Genomic DNA, 23,663 nt, shown 5'->3' with positions numbered 1-23,663 from the left:
CTATTCATTGACTACAGCTCAGCGTTCAACACAATAATACACTCAAAGCTCATTACTAAGCTAAAGAACCTGGGACTAAACACCTACCTCTGCAACTGGATCCTGGACTTCCTGACGGGTCGCCCCCAGGTGGTAAGGGTAGGTAGCAAAATATCTGCCACACTGATCCTCAACACGGGAGTTCCCCAGGGGTACGTGCCTAGTCCCCTCCTGTACTCCCTGTTCACCCACGACTGCATGGCCAGGCACGACTCTAACACCATCATCAAGTTTGCTGATGACACAACAGTGGGAGGCCTGATCACGACAATAACGAGACAGCCCATAGGGAGGAGGTCAGAGACCTGGCCGGGTGATGCCAGAATAACAACCTATCCCTCAACATAACCAAGACTATGATTGTGGACTACAGGAAAAGGAGCACCGAGCACGTGCCCATTCTCATCGACGGGCTGTAGTGGAGCAGGTTGAGAGCTTCAAATCCCTTGGTGTCCACATCAACAACAAACTAGAATGGTCCAAACAAGACAATCGTGAAGAGGGCTCGACAAAGCCTATTCCCCCTCAGGAAACTAAAAAGATTTGGCTTGGGTCCTGAGATCCTCAAAAGGTTCTACAGCTGCAACATCAAGAGCATCATGACCGGTTGCATCACTGCCCGGTACCGCAATTGCTCGGCCTCTGACCGCAAGGCACTTCAGAGGGTAGTCCGCATGGCCCAATACATCACTGGGGCAAAGCTACCTGCCATCCAGGACCTCTACACCAGGCGGTGTCAGAGGAAGGCCCTAAAAATTGTCAAAGACCCCAGCAAGCGGTACCGGAGTGCCAAGTCTAGGACAACAGTTTTTACATCCAAGCCATAAGACTTCTGAACGGGTAACCAATGGTTACCCGGACTATTTGCATTGTGTGCCCCCTCCCCCCAACCCCTCTTTTACGCTGCTGTTACTCTCTGTTTATCTTATATGCATAGTCATTTTAACTATACATCAATGTGCATACTACCTCAATTGGACCTACCAACCAGTGCTCCCGCACATTGGCTAACCGGGCTATCTGCATTGTGTCCCACCCGCCAACCCCTCCTTTTACGCTACTGCTACTCTCTGTTCATCATATATGCATAGTCACTTTAACCATACCTACATGTACATACTACCTCAATTAGCTAACTAACCGACTAACCGGTGCCTGTATACTCTTATTTTCAAATGTATTTTTACTGTTGTTTTATTTCTTTATACTTACCTACACACAAACACACCTGTTTTTTTGCACTATTGGTTAGAGCCTGTAAGTAAGCATTTCACATTTCATCTGTTGTATTCGGCGCACTTGACAAATAAACTTTGATTTGATTTTGACCGGGTGGGAAGGCCAAGACACCCAAGGTGGCAGAATGGAGTGCTCGGGTTGGGGTGTAGGGTTAGAAAGTAGGGAGGGGCAGTTCCCCTTGCTGCTCTGTATGCACACACACACACTCAGATACTGTGTACACACACACACACACACACACGCACGCACACACACGCACACACACGCACGCACACGCACGCATGCACGCACACACACACATCCAGATCAACTGATGCACAGAGACGAGGGTACATGTGGAGAGAGCAAGGAAGATAAGGGCACATGCAGTGACAACTGGAAGGCAAAATAATGTGAAAGGAAATTCAGCAACAGCATCAACATTCACCACAGCAAAATCATCCTCTGGAGAGAAAACCAGCCTTGTTTCATTCCACTCTTAGAATACTTCTCAGTGGGATTGACAGGAGGCCTTGACAGTGATGTGTCATTACTGTTGCCATAGTTATTCACTTACACGTTGTCTCAGAAGACATGCAACAATATTACCCTTTCACCAGGCTGTGACGTCCCTTTATGTAAATTCAGCTGAGGGCCATGAAAGTATTCAAATTATCCAGTTTCTTTACGCTGCTGATATGGAAGAGCTATTGTTAGTGTTGGCTGATTTACCTACTGTAGAATTGGATCTCCCTCCCTCACTTTCTCTGTCTCTCTCTCTCCTCCTCTCTACAGCCTAATTCTGCTCCAGAGCATTGAGCCAAAGGTCATAAAATATCCATGCCCTCAATGGTCTGTCTCTACCTCCCGCATCCCTCTCGCGCTCCATCTTTCTACTCCCCCTCTCTCTCTTGCTTGCTCCATCTCACTCACACCCTATTTATCTTCCTCTCTCATATTCTTACTAAGATCTCTCACTGCACACAATAATACAACAAATTGATTCATACATACACTGAAAGCAAAACATCATTATCTTGCATTATCTACAAATCAGAAACTACTATCTTTGATTATGTTTGCGTCCCAACACTACATCATTAACAAATATTGTGCTCTGTACAAATGCCCATACTGTATATATGAATGAGAATGCACAGGAGCACTTGTGCCACCTGCAGGAACAAGTATACATAGCACCATTGAATGCCTAGGTCTGCTACCTAGTCTAATGCATTTTGACAGCTAACGGATGGAGTGAATTGAACAGCCGTTGACCTTTATCACACAATCTATCCATCTCACTCTCTCTCTCTCCCCCTTAATACGTACAACACCCTGTACAGGCCTCCTGTTTTCTATGTACGTTACATGGAAAGCCTTTGGAATGAGAGCAAATGAGAATAAATGAGCTGTGATGTCAGACCACAGTAGCTATGCTACCTTTATTATTCAGGTTATTTTTCCTAATCCATTCCCAGAGTTTGCATTATTTGCTGCCTGAAGCACAGGAGGAGGGAATTGTGTAGGCTAAAGCATCTTCTAGGGTCTGCCATGGACCCAGGGGTCCGAAGTGAACCCTTTCATAACACACACACACACATGCACACACACTTTCATGTACGGACACTTTCTTACTTGCTTACACTGTAAAAAAGAAAAGGTTCCTGGAGAATCCTTTAGGGGTTATTCAAATTGAAACTGAGGGGAACCCCTATACAGTGGGTCATAAAAGTATTTAGTCAGCCACCAATTGTGCAAGTTCTCCCACTTAAAAAGACGAGAGAGGCCTGTAATTTTCATCATAGGTACACTTCAACTATGACAGACAAAATGAGGGAAAAAAATCCAGAAAATCACATTGCAGGATTTTTAATGAATGTATTTGCAAATTATGGTGGAAAATAAGTATAAAAAAGGAGGATGGTACATGTGATCTGCATAACATACCAATACCAATTTGTATACCTTTGTATGCTTCTTCCTCTGTATACCTGCAGACACAAAAGTGAGCAGTTCAGTCATCTGCACCCAATACAGCTAGCCTTCAACATGTTCATTTTAATTGTTTTATTTAACCTTAATTTAACCAGGCAAGTCAGTTAGGAACAAATTCTTATTTACAATGACAGCTTACCCCGGTCAAACACGGACGACGTTGGGCCAATTGTGCGCCGTCCTATGGAACTCCCAATCACGCCCGGATGTGATACAGCCTGCATATTCTTACCTCTTTTTTGATTTAATATTCATCTTCTAAGGGCTTTGAGGATCTTAGAAGAACCCTTGTTCTTGTGGGTGACAATAACTGTGGTGTAGGCAACACAATGCAGTTACTGGAATCATCATGACCACAGCATCAAAGACCTGACAGATTCTCTACTATTTATTCAAACACAAAGCATAGCAAATGGATGGAGCTGAGTAGTTAACAACATTTCCACTGATGTCTGGCTTCAAGCAAACAAAGCATATTGTGTGCATGTCCTGAAGGAAAGTGTCCATGTTGTTTTAAATAGGCTACTAGTCAACTTGAACTTGAGACCGAGAGTGCATTTTCTAGATCATCATCGGATATAACACATTCATATACCACACCGTTACAAAAGGCCTTAAATGAAAGATAACAATTTGCCATTTCTGTTCATTAATAGTCAATAAAAAAGGTGTTCACAAAAATGAATATGGATAGCATCTTTTTTTTAAAGTTCCTTGTTGAGGCATGTCACATGATGGAAGTTTGTCCCCAAAGACCCATCAAAGCCTCATGTACATATACATTAGTCTATAAAACCGTTTTTCCCTATCTGTAACTTGGGGACCCCTAGCTTTGCACATCTTTGTTTTTCAAATCAAATCAAAATGTATTTGTTACATATGCCAAATACAACAGGTGTAGACTTTACCGTGAAATGTTTAATTATGAACCCTGCATTGTTAAAAATAAGAAAAAAACGAATAAATAACATATCGGATTAAAATACACAAGAACTTAGCTACATACGAGGAATAAATTGTCACGCCCTGACCTTAGTATTTTGTGTTTTCTTTATTATTGTGGTTAGGCCTGGGTGTGACATGGGTGATTTATGTGGTTTGTTTTGTCTAGGGGTTTTGTAGTTTATGGGATTGTGTTTAGTTAAGTAGTCTAGGAAAGTATATGGTTGCCTAGAGTGGTTCTCAATCAGAGGCAGGTGTTTATCGTTGTCTCTGATTGGGATCCATATTTAGGCAGCCATATTCTTTGGGTATTTTGTGGGTGATTGTTCCTGTCTCTGTGTTTTGCACCAGTTAGGACTGTTTTTGGTTTTCCACGTTTTGTATAAGTATATTGTTCACGTTATCATCTTTATTAAAGATGTTTATAAATAACCACGCTGCGTTTTGGTCCGCCTCTCTTTCACCAGAAGAAAACCGTAACATAAATACACAATGAGTAACGAGGTAGATATGTACATAAAGGCAGGGCTAAAGTGCCTAGGCATCAGAATAGATTATAATAATATAAGTAAAATAAAGATCAGAGTACCAGCAGCATAGGATGTGTGTGTCTGTGTGTGTCCGTGTAGTGTATGAGTTTGTGTCAGTGTGACTGAGTGAGTAGAGTCTTGTGAGTGTGCATAGAGTCAGTGTAAGATAAGGTCAATGCAGATAGTCCAGGTAAACATTTGAGTAACTATTTAGCAGTCTTATGGCTTGTCTGTTGGTGCGAGAGGCGATGCTCTATTACCATTTGCCGGACGGTAGCAGAGTGAACAGTAAGTCTAGCAATTTTTTTGGGCCTTCCTCTGACACAGCCTGATATAGAAGTCCTGGATGGCAGGGAGCTCAGCCCAAGTGAAATCCGCACCACCCTCTGTAGCTTTGCGGTCGAGGGTAGTGCAGTGGCCGTACCATTCAAGATGCTCTCAATGGTGCAGCTGTAGAACCTTTTGAGGATCTGAGGGCCAATTGCCAAATCTTTTCAGCCTCCTGTTCCAGCCCAGCATTTGCATACCTGTTAAAAATAAATGATGAAGCGTTTAACTGGTTAAATCAGGTGTGCTAGTGCTGTGACATTGAGTAGAGATGTTACTATATCTGAAGAGAGATGGTGAAGAAGAGGGATATACACAATATCCTTGGCAGATGGAAAAGCTTTGGATCTGGAACCTCAGCCATTCCCTTTGTAGGTAAGAAGTATTCTCTTTTATTAAAAAGACTGGTATACCATCTTGACTTGGTTGTTTAAAGGTATTCCCAGGAAATCTGACATATTAATGAATCAAACTTTGAAAATAATCATAATGACAAATACTGTAAAAATAAATATCATGCCATTGTCACTATCTTAGAATGTAATCACCGAAATTTGAACGTTCAATGTTGAAAAGGGAGGAATTATATCATGTGTTACGTAATGGACAAAGGAGTTTGTTACTATTATTCCTTGTTTTACAACTAACTCCATTACAGCTATGGAGGGGAGGACATTTCTCGTCTTGCTCCGCTCAGGTCAGTGGCACTATTTTTTTGTCTGTCTGTCTGTTCATCCGCCCATCTGTCAGTCTGTCTGTACATTTGTGCGTGCATTTGTGCGTGCGTAGTTGTGAAGCCCAGAATTACTGCAGAGGGAGGTACACTGACCTGGCCACCATAGACAGCATGGAGGACTCTGTAGGCAGTGGTTATAGAGGATCAGTCTGGATAGGGCTGCAGAAGGAGGATTCTGTCAGGTGGTATTGGTTATATTCAGAGGAATGTCTAGACGGGAACTATTGTGCACAAACGCACTGGACGACTGGAAGATGATATGGTACAGATACAGTACAGATTGAAAAACTGCATAATAGTGCGATTAACATTTTAAGGTATTATCCGATTGAACCAACATATGCAGAGGTTACCGTGAATGCATTCTCAGCATTCAAATCTTCCACGATACGGATTTAATCTCGGCCATAACATATTTTTGTTTTTATCAATACATGTCTTTACTTCCCCAACCACTTAAACACTAACCCACATATCCTTTGACAGTAGTCCTTGTATTTACAGTAACTATTGGGGTTATGAAATCTGCCTATTTCTCTCATTTCTGAGATAAATTCCTTAGATGTTGCTGTGGACTTAGCATTTATCTGGGAAGATTATCAGAAGTACCGTCGACAGCACCACACAGACCTAACCAGTGCCCTGAACCAGAATGAAAACCAGAGGATCCAGACAACTACAAAGTGGGGGTATCATATGTGGATCGGCCTGCACAGAGACTCCTTCAAGTGGTCAGACCAGAGTGCCGACTCATTCAAAAACTGGGAGCAAGGACAACCTCAATACAATGTGACCCACAAATGTCTGGTGTCTTCTACACACAAATGGGAATATGAAGTTGAGAGATAGGAAATGACGTAGCCATGGTGCCCTCCATGTATGAAAAGATAAGCAGTCAGAGTGAAGCTGATGCCAGACTCCTCGTGATTGACTGATCCGGCTGTGCTGGAGGCCACCTTAATAAAGGTACAGGTATAAAAGGATGGAGAAGGAGATGTCTGAAGCTGCCAAACCGAGTTGGAAAAGGCAGCCAGGCGGAGAAGACTTCAAGGAGGAGAAGGAGATGTCTCAAGCTGACAAACCGAGTTGGAAAAGGCAGCCAGGCGGAGAAGACTTCAAGGAGGAGAAGGAGATGTCTCAAGCTGACAAACCGAGTTGGAAAAGGCAGCCAGGCGGAGAAGACTTCAAGGAGGAGAAGGAGCTGGAGAGATGTGAGAAGAAAAGGGGGAAGAGAAAAATGAAGGGAAAATGAGAATTATAACTTTGTGAAATATCATCTGATCTACAGTTAATCTCCTATATTTACATTTACATTTAAGTCATTTAGCAGACGCTCTTATCCAGAGCGACTTACAAATTGGTGCATTCACCTTATGACATCCAATATTCTGATGGGATATTTAGTAGCCTATGTATTGTCACATTTTTTGTCAAGAATGTATTGTGAAATGTGTACCTTAACTAATACAAAAGCATTTACTACATGCTAATAAATAAAAAATGTTCAAAAATGTATTGGTGGAGATTGTGGAGAAGCACATAGCGCTCCTCCACTCCTCTGTTCTAATAATTGGTAGCCGTGGTACAGGCCGGTTAACCCCTTGCGGACATTTTGTTTGTTTGCAGTAAGCTATGACATACTGTACATGTAGCCTGCACAGCTCAACTCTGAATATTTATTACTGTTTCAAATACATTTGTTTTTATTGTCTAACATTACCATTAACTTGCACCACTGTCTTTGGCTGAGTTCGGTGGAGCAGGAACAAGCAAGTATCATGCACTAGGGGTCGAAGTGTGTTCCCGAAACAATCCACATACTTGCTAGAGCACCTTTACACTGCGTAGGCGCTACTCTGTTCTTGAAGAAGGGGTGGTATCATTTTGGTTTATTAATTATTTTGCCAGTAATAAAATGTGTATGCTCAGCATTTATATATTGAAAAACTAATCTAAAATGTATATAAAGAGAATAAAATAAAAAATTATATGCATGGAATGTTTGTTTAAAATATGTAATAATTTGACTTATGCTCCTTTTGTAACCAGGAGATAAGTGGGAATTTACCAGTAGTGATACCATTCCATATTTCCCGCTCTTAGCCATTACTACAAGCCCATCCTCCCCAATTAAGTTCCCACCAACCTCCTATGATTCATGTGCTTTGAACTTGTTGAGAAACGCTGATGGGCTAATGGCCAAAAAGCTACCTAAACCATCAACTAAAATTAGGATTACAGCTATCATGCTTGTAAACAAATGATAGTGTTCAAAAACCATATTAATGGAGAGCTTTTTATAAATCATGTTTTGCTGCATTTAAGTGCAGAAAATGCGGTTATCAAGGTAAATTGGGAGCTCTGGATAATAGGTGAGTTTCCACTAGTAAATATCAGTTGGAGCACCGTTCAAAACGATTATTCACAGTCGTATGTGGTAAATGTCCACTTCCCACTTGGTTACGAATGCAGCATTACACACCTGCCCTTGCTGTCTTCCAGATATGAGGTAATGCTACGATCCTAACCAAGTACCACTGGGAAAAATCCACTTGAACGTCCCTCCAACTGGTAATTACTAGTGGGAAACTCGTCTATCGTGCCTGAGCTCTGACTTACCCACATACTGACCTCTGGCCAAGGCAGCAGCTACTCTTCCTGGGGTCTAGCAAAATTAAGGTAGTTCATACAATTTTAAAAACATAATACATTCACAACACACTGTGTGCCCTCAGGACCTTACTCCACCACATATCTACAGTCCAAAATCCGTGTGTACGTGTGTGTATAGTGTGCATGTTTTATAGTGTGTGTGTATGTGTGTGTGTGTGTGTGTGTGTGTGTGTGTGTGTGTGTGTGTGTGTGTGTGTGTGTGTGTGTGTGTGTGTGTGTGTGTGTGTGTGTGTGTGTGTGTGCGCCTATGCTTGCATCAGTTACTTGATGTGGAATAGAGTTCCATGTAGTCATGGCTCTATTTTGTACTGTGAGCCTCCCATAGTCTGTTCTGGGAGGACTTTGGGACTGTGAAGAGACCTCTTGTGGAATGTCTTGTGGGTTATGCATGGGTGTCCGAGCTGTGTGCCAGCAGTTAAAATAGACAGCTCGGTGCATTCAACATGTCAGTACCATATCATAGAGTGTGCTCCTAATCTCAGTTTGTTACCTGTATAGAAGACACCTGGGAGCCAGAAATCATTCTGATTGAGAGGGGGTCAAATACTTATTTCCCTGCAAATCAATTTATAACATTTGACATGCGTTTTTCTGGATTTTTGATGTTGTTATTCTGTCTCTCACTGTTCAAATAAACCTACCATTAAAATTATAGACGGATAATTTCTGTCAGTGGGCAAACGTACAAAATCAGCAAGGGATCTAATAGTTTTTTCCCTCACTGTACTTAAGTCTTTTTTGGGGGTATCTGTACTTTACGATTGATATTTTTGACAACTTTTACTGCCACATTCCTAAAGAAAATAAAGTACTTTTTACTCCATAAATTGTCCCTGACACCTCGAAAGTACTTGTTACACTTTAATTCTTATCAATAGAACATCCCTACTGCCTCTGATCTGGAGGACTCACTGAACAGAGAACATCCCTGGTCATCCCTACTGCCTCTGATCTGGAGGACTCACTAAACAGAGAACATCTTTGGTCATCCCTACTGCCTCTGATCTGGAGGACTCACTGAACAGAGAACATCCCTGGTCATCCCTACTGCCTCTGATCTGGAGGACTCACTGAACAGAGAACATCCCTGGTCATCCGTACTGCCTCTGATCTGGAGGACTCACTAAACACAGAACATCCCTGGTCATCCGTACTGCCTCTGATCTGGAGGACTCACTAAACAGAGAACATCTTTGGTCATCTCTACTGCCTCTGATCTGGTGGACTCACTAAACACAGAACATCCCTGGTCATCCCTACTGCCTCTGATCTGGAGGACTCACTAAACACAGAACATCCCTGGTCATCCGTACTGCCTCTGATCTGGAGGACTCACTAAACAGAGAACATCTTTGGTCATCTCTACTGCCTCTGATCTGGTGGACTCACTAAACACAGAACATCCCTGGTCATCCCTACTGCCTCTGATCTGGTGGACTCACTAAACAATTGCTTACTTTGTAAATTATGATGATTCTGATTGTTGAAGTGTGCCCCTGGCTATCTGTATAAAATACATTTAAGTGGTGCAGTCTGGTTTGCTTAATATAAGGATTGTGAAACTCTTTATACTTTTACTTTTGATTCTTAAATATATTTAAAGCAGCTGTCAATTTAGCTTTGCTTTTGGTGATTTATCTTCACTTCATTTTCTTTTTAAAACTTTCTATACAAAGTTCCTACAAGAGGTCATGCCTTTTTCTCCTTTGAACCTTACAAGGGAAAAAACTTTTCACAACCAAATGTCTTTCTTAATAGCTAAATATGTGTATTGAACTGTCACATTTGTCTGCAACCAAATGTCCTTCTTATAAAGATTGACTGACAGTGATTTGTGTATGTGGAAGTAACGGTGTCACCTACTGTAAATTTCCATTCCCAGTCAAACATACTGCCAATCATTGGTTCTATTTTCCACAGAGCAGCAAGCGATGGAAATGACAGAGACAGAGCTGATAAAAGATTGTCTTTAATGTTTGGCATTGTTAATGAATCCATACCACAGCAGTTATGGGAGTAGGAAAACCACCTTTACAACCAAACACTGTTTGATCATGCTAACACCATCTGTACAAGAAAGCACATTGAAAAGTGTATAAAGTATTTATATTTGAAGACTTGAAGTCAAGAACAATGCAGACAACCACAGTCTAATGTATTTGTCTTCTTTAAACATTGATTATAGATATTCATCAATTACATCGATTTCTGGAGTACATGTATTTACACAAAACAACAATAAAATTATTTTAGGGGGGGTCTGCAATAATTTTCAAAAATATTTCACAATACCGCTGTATGTACAGTAACAGAATTTACATTGAAAAATTCTATTGTACCTATATTTGATCTGAGTATCGCTCCTCTTCACACAAACATCAGCCTCCCCATACATCTGACTTTCATCTTATATTTGATCCATAGTTCTGTTCTTCCATACTAATTCCACAGTCTGCAAAACATACCCTGCATCCTTCCATGAGACATCGGTGAACTATGTCCTCACAACTGGATGTACCTGCATACAAAAATAGATGTTGTCTGATCAGTGGACAACCTAATGTGCAAGAACACAAAGCAAAGCATTCACCTGCAAAAAAACTACACGGGGAAACAAAGACCTGTATTTTCCAACCCACTGGTTGGTTATACATTACATCTCAGCAAACACTGTCTGTTGTACTTTCATTGCCCAAGGAGGTCAACCTCATGGTCCTGTCTGAGCTTCTCATACTCCTCCTCTGTACACACAAACATCTCTCTATTGCAGATCAGAGTGAAGAGAAACTGCAGGCAAAAACTAAGTATACTGTAGCTCTACAAACCAAAGGCAGGACAAAACAGATGTAGATATCATGAGGTTTGTTCGGAAAGCGTAGAGAACGTGATGAAAAAATGAGAGCCGTCATTTCATGAGCTTCACTGAAACAGTCAAGGGAGGTGTCAGAATGAGAGACTGATACTGCATTTCAGTGCACTTAAGGCAGGTAGTTGTTTTAGAACACTGTTTGAGGGAGTTTGGATTTGTCATTCGGTGGGCAGAGGGGGGTGACGGTGAGTAGAACAGGTAACTGACAGGAGCTATGTCATTGCCTTTAGTCCTTTTACACACAGTCCATATGTATTACTTGTTAATTGCCATGGTCTTGAAACATAGAGAGGCAGAGAGAGGGTGTGATAATTGTTTTTACGAGTATAGTTAGTCCAGTAGATGGTTGAGGTACTGTTGAGCCATTATTCTTCGCTACTTCTCATCTTACTCCTAGTTGAGGGTTAAGGATGTTTTCACCATGGTTCATTTTATCCATCACTATCTCCTTTCAAGGAACAATCCAGTCTTATGGAGTCCAACTCAACCTGTGCAACTGACATTGGGAACTCGCTGTTGTTCCAGAGCTCTCTGTGGCACCGGACAATCCCACCCCTCCCTTGTAGTCCTCCCAGGGATTTATCAGCTCTGTCAGTCTGGGTCACATTCACGCTCCTCTCGTGAGATATTTCAGTCTGTTACACAAAAGGCAAGAAGACTGTAATAAAGACAACTTCACATGAACAGAAAAGAAGACCTGCCACTTGTGTCATACAAAACAGAACATCTTGTTTGAATACATTCACATTGTTTTCCATACGTACTGTATGGAGGGATAATCCTAAACTGAGGTTTATATGTCCCTAGAGGCTTTGGTCAAGAAGAGTGACCCAGGTCCAAACAACAGACCTGCTTTCAATGAGAAGCAGGTAGCAGAATAGAACAGAAGATTGGAGAATGTCATATGGTGAAGCACTATACAGCGTTTTGTAAATCAGAGGATGGAAAGTCCATTTGAAAACCCCATACATACTGTAGCAAGTGTATCAAAATAATAGGATAGATATATGGAGTATTAAAAGCAGAAAAGTCATCATGGCTTTACTAAGAGTATAATTTTGTGCAGTTGCCTTTCGTTGTGGAAAAGGGAGGGGGGATTCTGTTTGGGGATCGTATGGGTTGATCATGTTGATGAGGATCGTCATGTTTCACAAAACGGCTGTATAATGTTCTCAAATTAAATTAAACATGCTCACAGACTAGTTGTACAACAGTGTACAGTCAACATATATTTAAACAAAGTGATTATTATCGGTCATATTGTCCAACAGATACTATTCCCTTATTAATTCCTATGATGCTGCTTCATCCATTCAGAATCAGACTGAATACACTGGGGAGAGTGAAGGTGTAACTCAATAGTCTAAAAGTGGCTTCCTCTCCCCTTCATCTGCTCTGATATAAAAACATGGGATGGATGACAGCAATATTTTTAATGCCTACAATGTATTTGCATGATTCACCAGCCCATGTTCTTTCACATCAATACAGATGATGGCAAGGAGACAACAGGAAGGGAGCCACTTTAGACTAGTAAGATGTACCAAGAGGCCCAGCCCTGTAGTCTCCTCATGGTGTCTCCTCGTGCTCCTCGCTGATGCACTGCTCCCAGGCAGCCTTGGCTAGCTCCTCTCTGTGGCTATGGGGGGAGTGGAAGATCCTCCGAGGAAGGGGGATGGGCTGGGGCACCAGGGAGCTCAGGTCCTCCTCAGGGATGCACCCTTCCCTCAGGTAGGGCTTGGGGGGCACAGCTGGGGGCTGAGGGCGCCGGTAAGGAATGTGGTGTGGGCCGTGGAGGGGTACCTGGTGGTGGGTGGGCCCGTGGGGATGAGGTTGGCCGTCAAGGATGGCCGGTTGGTGGTGAGAGTGGGGGTGGAAGTGAGTTTGGGATTGGGGGAGGTGTGAGACAGGGTTACGGTAGTGAAAGGGTCGGACATGGTCGAGGGACTCTGGTTCTGGCCCACTGTAGTGGATGTGCAGATAGGGAGAGGCCAGGTACTCATCAGGGGTCCACAGGTGGCTGGGTAAGGGCTCCATGGCATCATTCCGCACAGTTTGGGCATCGGGGTACTGGGCCCCAAAGTTACTCTCGCTCAGAGAGGAGACCCCGCTGCTGGCACTGCCCGAGAGGGTGGAATTACTGCCCCCCAGGGCTGACTGAGGACTAGTGGGGGAGCCAGGTATGGGGTGGAGAGGAGACTGGAGGGATGACAGAGAGAAAGAGGAAGATAAGAAATGGGTTGGCATCTGTTGACCAAGTAAAGAAGATGTACCGGTACAGTATGTTGAACGGTCTGTTACCTTTCTGAGAGAGCGAACAGGCAGTGCCGGGGGTGGGTCACTGTTCTGGTGGTGGAACGCATCAAAGTGCATCAGGAAATGACCTAAAGCGGAGGTGAAAACAGTCATATCAGAATAAACTTCCAAAACCTCCTGTCTAGTGGACATGACAGCCAAGGGACTCTTACCCATAGATAAGGTGTATATAAATTGGTGGTACCTGGTGGGAAGGACCTGGGTGGGACAGGGGGCATGATGATGCCCCCTGTAGGTCCCTGGATGTAGGGCACTGTCTCCCTGCCCTCGCCATCTAGACTCCAGCTGCTCGGGCCACTAGGGAACACTGGGGGAACACCAGCAAACCACAGGCTCACTACAGAGCTAGGACTAAGTTCTGTCCTACTTAGGTCATTTCTCATGAACACTAGAGAACACCAGCATTTACCAATTTTGAAACAAGCATACAGTATACTCACCTTTCTCTGGCAAGTTCATGGGAGGGTCAACACACGGCTTAGAGGGGTTCACTTGCTGGAGTAAGGCACGTTGCTGATGGTTGCTCTGCAAACAGAGAGACACCAGAATCTAAAGATAACTGAAAAGGACAAGAACAAACAGTGTGTTCTGGGGGCTCAGTACCAGTCTATTTCTGCTTTGGCCAGCCTATCGTTCTCACGCTCAGTGAACTAGCTGTCGTCTTCTCCTTAATTAACTAACGCAGCAATGTTATCAGTTCACTTCAGTGCTATTTTAACATAGTTTGGTCTGTAATGTCAGCACCTGTCCGTTCTCAGTCATGGTGTAGTACATGGTGTTGTTGACTCTCTGGTGAGGCGGCAGCAGCATCACCTCCCGGTTGTGTTTGGCTTTATCCGGCAGGGACGGAGAGCCTGGGGGAGGAAGGGGGGAGAGGACAGGTCAGACAGACATCAGAGACCCATTGGGAGAATCTCAATTGGATTTGCTAAATTCTTCAGGTTCTCTTCTTCATCCTCTCCTTCCTTCCTTTTCAAAAAAGGTCAAAGATAATTGATGTGAGGAGGAAAGGAGAGGAAGCCTGGAAACAAATGCTCTTGTATGAAATGAGATTCTCCTTCTCCACTAACCCGTCATCAGGCAAATTACGTTTACAGATGAGGAATCGCGAAACATGTGTAAAGTGGTAAAAATAAATGTTGCTAGTTGTGCCAGACATTTTATAGTAGATAAAAATATAAGTAGCATTTTGTTAACGTGCGAATGCTTTTCTCCTCTGATAAAACAACAGATGATTCAAAAGGGGGTTTGGCAGATTTCACATCTCTTTCGAATAGGATACATTTGCGTATCCAAGGCCAAAGGAGGCTTTCGAGGAGAGGAGCAAACTCCTCGGTTCGCCAATTAACAAATTGACTCTCCTACATATGGTGACCATTTATCGGTTCCCAGCTCACGGAGGAGTCGAGGAGAGGACAGACTTTTCCCCCATTGATACATTGGAAGTACACTGACTAACAGTAAAATAGGCTCATATCACAACCATGAACACAAGTTTAAAATGGATGCTTACAGATCTGTTAGGGATCCCTGTTTGCCAGAAATAATTAAAGCAAAGCATGAAAACCATTATCATAGATATTTGATCTGATGTTCTACAGTATCTAAGCTTGCTAATACTGTTGTTTCTCAGCACAACATGTCAGGTAAAATATACAGGACCAGTCAAAAGATTGGACACACCTCATTGCAGGGTTTTCTTTATTTTTTAGTGAAGATATCAAAACTATGAAATAACACACATGGTATTTACCAAAAACGTGTTAAACAAAACAAAATATATGTTATAGCCACCCTTTGCCTTGATGACAGCTTTGCACACTCTTGGCATTCTCTCAACCAGCTTCATAAGGTAGTCACCTGGAATGCAGTTCAATTAACATATCCTTCTTAATGTGTTTGAGCCAATCAGTTGTGTTGTGACAAGGTAGGGGTGGTATACAGAAGATAGCCCTATTTGGGAAAAGATCAAGTCCATATTATGGTAAAAACGGCTCAAATAAGCAAAGAGAAATGACAGTCAAGTGCAATCGCAAAAACCATCAAGCTCTATGATGAAACTGGCTCTCATGAGAACCACCACAGGAAAGGAAGACACAGAGTTACCTCTGCTACAGAGGATAAGTTCATTAAAGATAACTGCAGCTCAGATTGCAGCCCAAATAAATGCTTCACAGAGTTCAAGTAACAGACACATCTCATCATCAACTGTTCAGAGGAGACTGCGTGAATCATACCTTCATGTTCGAATTGCTGCAAAGAAACCACTACTAAAGGATACCAATAAGAATAAGAGACTTGGGCCAAGAAATATGAGCAATGGATATCAGACTAGTTGAAATCTGTCCTTTGGTTTGAGTACACATTTTAGATTTTTGTCTTTATGAGAAGCAAAGTAGGTGAACTGATGATCTCTGCATGTGTGGTTCCCACCATGAAGCATGGAGGAGGTGGTGTGATGGTGCTTTGCTGGTGGCACTGTGATTTATTTAGAATTCAAGGCACACTTAACCAGTATGGCTACAATGGTATTCTGCAGTGATATACCATCCAATCAGGTTTGCGCTTAGTGGGACTATCATTTGTTTTTCAACTGGCTTTTTCAAAGGGTGGCAACTTTGAAGAACCTAAACTCAAAAATATATTTAGATTTGTTTAACACTTTTTTGTTTACTACATGATTCCATGTTTGCTATTTCATAGCTGTAATGTATTTACTTTTATTCTACAATGTAGAAAATAGTCAAAAAAATAAAGAAACTTTTGACTGGTACTGTACATTGTTGAGAATGTTAAATGTACAACTGGCCAAGAACATGGTAATGATGAGTTGGAAGTATTTACTGCCTGGTGCAGGTGACACTCACCTCTGGCACTAGATGGGGCAGAGTTAATAACCTGGGAGGAGGTGGACCGAATGGAGCTCAGACTGGAGGAGGAGGGGCTTGGCTGTAAAATAATACATCTGTTCATTCACATATCTTCAAAACATACAAAACCTGCATGTGTGTGTATTCATTCCACCCACCTCCATGTGAGCCGTGTCCTCAGGATGCTCTCCCAATAGGCTGTCTGTCAGGATGACCAGGTTTCCTCCCGCCTCGCTGGAGGTGTGAGAAGAGAGGGAGGAGGAGGACTGACGGATAGAACCCTGCAGGTTCATAGGGCTGCAGAGAGAGAATCATATTCTAATCTCACAGATTACTGTAGCATCTCTTTTTTGCAAGTTAAATCTTATACAATATGTGACTGACCTGTGTCTGTGAATCAGACGGACACTTTCTGGGCTCATGTGGCTGTGAGCGGTCAGGATGCCTCTGGGATTGTTGACTCCAGTGCAGGCTGCTGGCAACCCCTGCTGGGCCACATAATAACACTGCTCTGAATAATCACTCTGACTGCGCACACACACACACACACACATACACATACACACACACACACACACACACACACACACACACACACACACACACACACACACACACACACACACACACACACACACACACACACACACACACACACACACACAAACAGAAGAGTATGTAGAATCACTCACCTGATGTAAACCAGTCCTCATCATGTGGAACTGATCTATCAGCTTTTTGTGCAGGGGACGCATTTCTGGGTGCACCAACTTCTCATGGACGGCCAGCCCCACTCCAAGGATGTGAACCTGTGACAATGAAACAACACGTAGGAAAGATATGGTTTCTGTCTTCTATACCCATATACACTGTGTGGGCCACTGGCCAGTGACAAGTTCATTTCTTTGTCTGACCTGTTCCTGCATCAAGTCTTTGAGCTGAGTGATCTTCTCTGTGTCCTCTGTGTGGCTGTTCATGTAGTCCTTTTCAAAGAACGCCTGTGGAGGAGGAATATAGGATATGAATGCATTACATGGCAGATAACAATATATGTCCTGGAAGAAAATTACCAAATTATCCATTCAAACCCACCGACCGACCGACCAACCAACCCACCCCCATCTCCCTCCCTTCCCTTAGTACCTCCTGGTATCTGGCAATGCCCCCATTGACGGCAGCGTCTATGACCCCGTTGAGCAGCATGCTGAGGGGGTTAATGTTGCCATGGTGCTGTCTGTTCTGGTACTGGCTAATCAGGGTCCGCAGCTCCTGGGTCTTATTCTCCACCACGTAGATGGCATTCTCCAGAGGGCTCACCTCCAACTGCACACACACACACACACACACACACACACACACACACACACACACACACACACACACACACACACACACACACACACACACACACACACACACACACACACACACACACACACAGTACCATCGGAAAGTATTCAGACACCTTCACTTTTTCCACATTGTTACGTTACAGCCTTATTCTAAAATTTATAAAATAAAACATTTTCCTCATCAATCTACGCACAATACCGCATAATGACGAAGCCAAAACAAATGTATTTGAAAATGTATTAAAAATAAAAGACAGAAATACCTTATTTACATAATTATTCAGACCCTTCGCAACGAGACTCGAAATTGAGCTCAGGTGCATCCTGTTTCCATTGATAACCCTTGAGGAATTGTCTATAGAGCTCCGAGATGGGATTGTGTCGAGGCACAGATCTGGGGAAGGGTAACAAAAAATGTCTGCAGCAATGAAGGTGCCCAACACAGTGGCCTCCATCATTCTTAAATGGAAGAAGTTTGGAAATGCCAACACTCTTCCTAGAGCTGTCCGCCCGGCCAAACTGAGCAATCAGGAGAGAAGGGCCTTGGTCAGGGAGGTGACCAAGAACCCGATGGTCACGCTGACAGAGCTCCTCTGTGGAGATGGGAGAACGTTCCAGAAGGACAACCATCTCTGCAGCACTCCACCAAATCAGGCCTTCATGGTAGAGTGGCTAGACGGAAGCGACTTCTCAGTAAAATGCACGACAGCCTGCAAGGAGTTTTCCAAAAAGGACTCAGACAATGAAAAACAACATTCTCTGGTTGGCCTGAATGCCAAGCATCACATCTGGAGGAAACCTGGCACCATCTCTAAGGTGAAGCATGGTGGTAGCAGCATCATGCTGTGGGGATGTTTTTCAGCGGCAGGGACTGCAAGATTAGTCAGGATCAAGGGAAAGATGAACGAAGTAGAGAGAGATCCTTGATGAAAACCTGCTCCAGAGCACTCAGGACCTCAGACTGGGGCGAAGGTTAATCTTCCAATAGGACAACAACCCTAAGCACACAGCCAAGACAACGCAGGAGTTGCTTTGGGACAAGTCGCTAAATGTCCTTGAGTGGCCCAGCCAGAGCCCGGACTTGAAACTCTTCAAACGTCTCTGGAGAGACCTGAAAATAGCTGTGGAGCAACATTCACCAGATCCAACCTGACAGTTTGAGAGGATCTGCAGAGAAGAATGGGAGAAACTACCCAAATACAGGTGAGTCAAGCTTGTGGCAACATACCCAAGAAGACTCGAGGCTGTAATCGCTGCCAAAGGTGCTTCAACAAAGTACCGAGTAAAACGTCTGAATACTTAAGTAAATGTAATGTGTTTTTTATTTTATTTTTTTAAATCATTTTGCAAAATTAAAAAAAAAAACGTTTTTTACTTTGTTATTATGGGGTATTTTATATAGATTGATGAGGGTTAAAAACAATTTAATACATTTTAGAATAAGGCTGTAATTAAGAATTTGTTCTTAACTGACTTGCCTAGTTAAATAAAGGTTAAATAAAAAATGATGGGGGTTCTATGTGTTGAGAAGCTTGGTGAATTGGTTACATTTGGATAGAGATTTAGAGTGAAGAGTGATAGTTGAGCATTTTTAGAATATTATTCAATTCAAATGAGTTTCTAGGAGGTAGATTTTATGTAGTGTTCTCGGTTTTCAAACTTTATTTTTGTGTGGAGTTAGTGCAATTATTTCAATTTTCCATGATAACTTTAGTAGCCAGTGCTAATGTTAGCAAGCTACCAGAGTGCAGTTTTCTGCACCGGAATGGCTAGATAATGCAAACAACAATATAGTCGATTTTTGTTTCATTGCCCAAATCAGATTCAAGCTTCTTGGAAAAAGCTGTATCGATCATGTAAACGGACAAACGTCTGAGTATTCAAACTATGCGACACAATGAGAAGTTAAGAAGAACAGGATCACAAGCAGTTTAAGAGTTGGCTTTTACTTAGGGGCACGATGGGAAGGAACGTTCAGCTTACTGAACTACAAGGAGCTTGCAGAGGTAATTTTTTATTTAATTTAACCTTTATTTAACTAGTCAAGTCAGTTAAAAACAAATTCTGATTTACAATGACGGCCTACTTGTAAAGCCCCCCAGGCCAAACCCTCGCCTAACCCGGACGAAGCTGGGCCAATTGTGCGCAGTCCTATGGGGCTCCCAATCATGGCCGGTTGTGATACAGCCCGGGATCGAACCCAGATCTATAGTGACACCTCTAGCACTGAGAAGCAGTGCCTTAGACCGCTTGCCACTCGGTAGGCCCAAGTTATGATGCTTTACTTGCTGAGCATATAGAAGTTTCTACTGTCTTCTCAGGGATGTCAAAAATCAATTCAGAATGATTTGATTGCTTCCATTGCATCATCCATGAATAGTAAGGCACTGCATCTCAGTGCTTTACTCGCAGGTGGGGCAGAGACCCAAATGTTTTGAGCTCCACCTGTTGATTTAAACAAATATTCTAATAATACTTTTTTGCATGTTATTTCGGCATTAATACATGTTACATATCGGATTGCAAACAAAATTGGTTGAGTTAATAAATCTGCATACAAACATGGTCTCTTTTTTGCTTTCTTGAGTAAGGCAGACCACAGCGCAACCTTCCTGTTCAAATGAGTCCAAAAATGTATTGTATGCTGCTGCATAAATGACGCAATATGCCAGGGAGAAAGCAAATGACGTAATATGCCAGGGAGAAAGCAAATGACGTAATATGCCAGGGAGAAAGCAAATGACGTAATATGCCAGGGAGAAAGCAAATGACGTAATATGCCAGGGAGAAAGTAAATGATGTAATATGCCAGGGAGAAAGTAAATGATGTAATATGCCAGGGAGAAAGTAAATGATGTAATATGCCAGGGAGAAAGCAAATGATGTAATATGCCAGGGAGAAAGCAAATGACGTAATATGCCAGGGAGAAAGTAAATGACGTAATATGCCAGGGAGAAAGTAAATGATGTAATATGCCAGGGAGAAAGTAAATGGTGTAATATGCCAGGGAGAAAGTAAATGGTGTAATATGCCAGGGAGAAAGCAAAGAAAGTAATACTAAGTATATGTTGATTTTGACTTGAGATGTTTCTAAGTAGATTTATGTGGGACATATATATTACCAGACAAGGAAAAACTCCAGGCCCAAGTGGGAAAAAAATTCCCCACCACAGTCTGCTCGCAGTTGTCAGTTATCGTCAGGTACATGGATGATCAGGGCTTGATTCATCCACTGACACATTCATTGTTTCCTCTCCAAGCATTGTGAGCAAACCTGTCAATTGTCTCTCATTACTGTACACAAAAACTATCACATCATTACACACGTAAATTATTTTACTCCTTGCTTGGACTAACTCATTCTTAGCTCTATTGTCTAACTGTGTAGTGTGTCGTGTTATTGTTTTTTGTCTTCCCAGTCAAGTCCTGTCCTCAGTGGAAGAGTTGACCTCTTCAACACCATCCATCCATGATGAGCCTGTCCTGCACTGAAGCCTATGAACATCTCAGCCCCTGTTCCGCACTGAAGTCGAGCCTCTGAACACCTCAACTCATGCCTCAGACCCTCATTCAATCACTGCTCTGATCCCTTCCCAACACTGCAAGTAGCCCTCTCATTCCCATTCCCCATAATATTGTACTATAAAATGTCTTTATTAAATGCTTTAGTTAAAAATAATTAGTCTTTGACGATTTTAGAAACACACTTTGTCGACTCCGTACGGTCCGCTCCTATACCGTGTGTCTCCCATCCTCCTTTTTTAAGTCACCAGCCTCCACTGGTGTATGCGACCAATAAACTTAGATTTTGATTTGACACAAATCATGCACTCGCTTGCATCATTTCCCTGAGGCGTCTGATGTCACAGTGTGAGATGACAGTTTATGACGCCAGTACTCCTCACCAGTTCTCTCCTCTCCACCTCAGCCCAGCGGGAGATGCCCGGGAGAGGACGAGACAGAATCAGGGTGGTTCTCTCGATCCACAGGCTCTGAAGACACACACAAAACACTTCTGTATAGTAATTATACACAGTTTGTATCAACAGACAATTTTAGTTACATTCTATTCTAATTCCTTCCACACACACACATACCCTGAACTCATTCTCCCTGTCCTTGGGTCCCTTGTGGAAGGGTCTGTCATAGTGAAAGCGAGTGACATTGTTAATGCGGTAGAAGCTCTTGATCCTCTCGGGTACGCGCTCCAGCTGAGGCACGTCAGTGATGTCTGACACTGGGGTAACCGCATAGATCTGCAGGTCTGAGGCCAGGCGTTAAGGAAAACACACCCAAATATACTGACAGTTGAGTTGACAGACACAACACATTGACCATGGTTAGGATACACTGAACATCACTTTGTAGGAGGGCGTCATCTGGTTGGTTGGGGTGCTGCATGGCAATGGCATGTGGGAATTCTCCCAGCATCCTTTGCTGAAAGTCCTCCAGTCGTTCATAGTTATATCCCCGGCAAACAAACTCCTTATTCTGGAGAGAGAAGGGTTGTCATCCAACTGATACGTAAAACCAATTCATTATCATTTAGATAAAAGAGTGTGTGTGTGTGTGCGTGTGTGTGTGTTCATCTCACCCTGAGGAAAAAAGGAAACTTCCTGCCATAGAAGCCCATCCTAAAGAACTCTGGTTCAATCCTCTGCTGTTCTATGATGTTGTCATAGTACGCAGCCTCCATTTTCTATCAAATACAAAAATACTTGATTCAACTCTAAGAGAGCATCTTGAGCTTTTATCAGCAACCCACATCAATGAGGTTCCCTTGATCATAGGGCTCATAAGGTTTTTGGTATTTCGTCAGTCTATTGCAATGTGAATACATTTCCACATTGTGAGGAATTTATATTCAATTCCATTCTACTTACTTTCCATCTTCGTGATGATGAGTAGTCACTGGGGGATAAAGTAGAGAGAGAACGAGAGCAAGAGAGCGAGAGACGGCATACAGTGCTGGGTTGTCAGACAGACTCACCCGTATCCAGCTCAGGCTCTGGTAGTCATATAAGGTTTCATACTGGAAAGCCAGTTCCCGGCAGAGTGATATTCCATATTCCCAACACTGGAAAGAGATAAACAGACCGAGATCTCACACATATGGAATCTCTCAATACATGTTTACAATATCCTGTCTATTGAACATCATTCTCAGGAGGATTTGAAGGGGAAAATGTTGGATTTCCAGAATTTAACAGCCATCAACGACATCATGAACATCGAGAAGTGTTTCGACTTGAGATTCTGACTTGAGATGTTTCTAAGTAGACCCATGTGGGACTTATGTAAAATAATACGTTTGATTTGAGTGTCTCACATGAAACACTACCCAAAGTGACTGGACATAGCCTGACTTGCATTCCCCTTGTTGTTTAACTTAGCTTGATTTAGCTTGGCTTGCCTTTCCCTTGTTAAAGTAGTGGAGCACTTTGCGGCTGAGGCCCTCTTTGCGTTGCCACTCGCTCTGTGTGGGGTAGTGGAGGAACTCTCTGAGGGGTCGGTCCTCCCAGTGCAGCAGCTCCCAGTACAGCAGCAAGGTAAATGCTGCCTCTGGTGGTGGGGAGGACACAGAGGTCAAAGGTCACCACGATTAACCATCATTGACTTCACATGGTAGTCCTGACGGTCACAGGGTTCTATGCAGTGAGAGCACGTTGAACATGTTATATACATCCCAACCAGTTACCCGTGTAGTCCTCTGCATGCAGGTGCAGGTCACACAGCTTGTGGATGTAGCGGATGTACATGTCCTCCTTGTTGATCTCTGACTTGTAGAAGTT

General features: G+C 42.9%; 1 protein-coding gene across 8 annotated transcripts in view; it reads right to left on the bottom strand.

The window, feature by feature from the left end:
* Positions 1–10,416: 10,416 nt before the first annotated feature.
* LOC118361127 (DDB1- and CUL4-associated factor 1-like) overlaps positions 10,417–23,663 on the bottom strand; it is a 92,896-nt gene continuing 79,649 nt past the window's right edge. For 6 of the 8 annotated variants that reach the window (XM_052502026.1, XM_052502030.1, XM_052502027.1 and 3 more), the window contains 18 exons: positions 23,570–23,663; positions 23,285–23,433; positions 22,862–22,948; positions 22,466–22,570; positions 22,221–22,362; positions 21,969–22,135; positions 21,777–21,863; positions 17,662–17,841; positions 17,433–17,516; positions 17,211–17,327; positions 16,903–17,024; positions 16,677–16,815; positions 16,516–16,597; positions 14,393–14,502; positions 14,089–14,173; positions 13,833–13,955; positions 13,634–13,716; positions 10,417–13,531 (listed from right to left, as the gene is read on the bottom strand). In XM_052502026.1, the coding sequence (XP_052357986.1) occupies positions 12,902–13,531; positions 13,634–13,716; positions 13,833–13,955; positions 14,089–14,173; positions 14,393–14,502; positions 16,516–16,597; positions 16,677–16,815; positions 16,903–17,024; positions 17,211–17,327; positions 17,433–17,516; positions 17,662–17,841; positions 21,777–21,863; positions 21,969–22,135; positions 22,221–22,362; positions 22,466–22,570; positions 22,862–22,948; positions 23,285–23,433; positions 23,570–23,663 (2,586 nt within the window). In that variant the 3' untranslated portion in view covers positions 10,417–12,901. The remainder of the gene's footprint in view (positions 13,532–13,633; positions 13,717–13,832; positions 13,956–14,088; positions 14,174–14,392; positions 14,503–16,515; positions 16,598–16,676; positions 16,816–16,902; positions 17,025–17,210; positions 17,328–17,432; positions 17,517–17,661; positions 17,842–21,776; positions 21,864–21,968; positions 22,136–22,220; positions 22,363–22,465; positions 22,571–22,861; positions 22,949–23,284; positions 23,434–23,569) is intronic. The other 2 variants (XM_052502028.1, XM_052502029.1) reach the window with 2 other exon arrangements.

This window comes from Oncorhynchus keta, unplaced genomic scaffold (genome assembly GCF_023373465.1).
Source record: "Oncorhynchus keta strain PuntledgeMale-10-30-2019 unplaced genomic scaffold, Oket_V2 Un_contig_14950_pilon_pilon, whole genome shotgun sequence".
NCBI classification, from domain to species: Eukaryota; Metazoa; Chordata; class Actinopteri; order Salmoniformes; family Salmonidae; genus Oncorhynchus; species Oncorhynchus keta.
The sequence above is the reverse complement of the archived record's forward strand: the minus strand, read 5'-3'. Positions and strand labels throughout refer to the sequence as shown.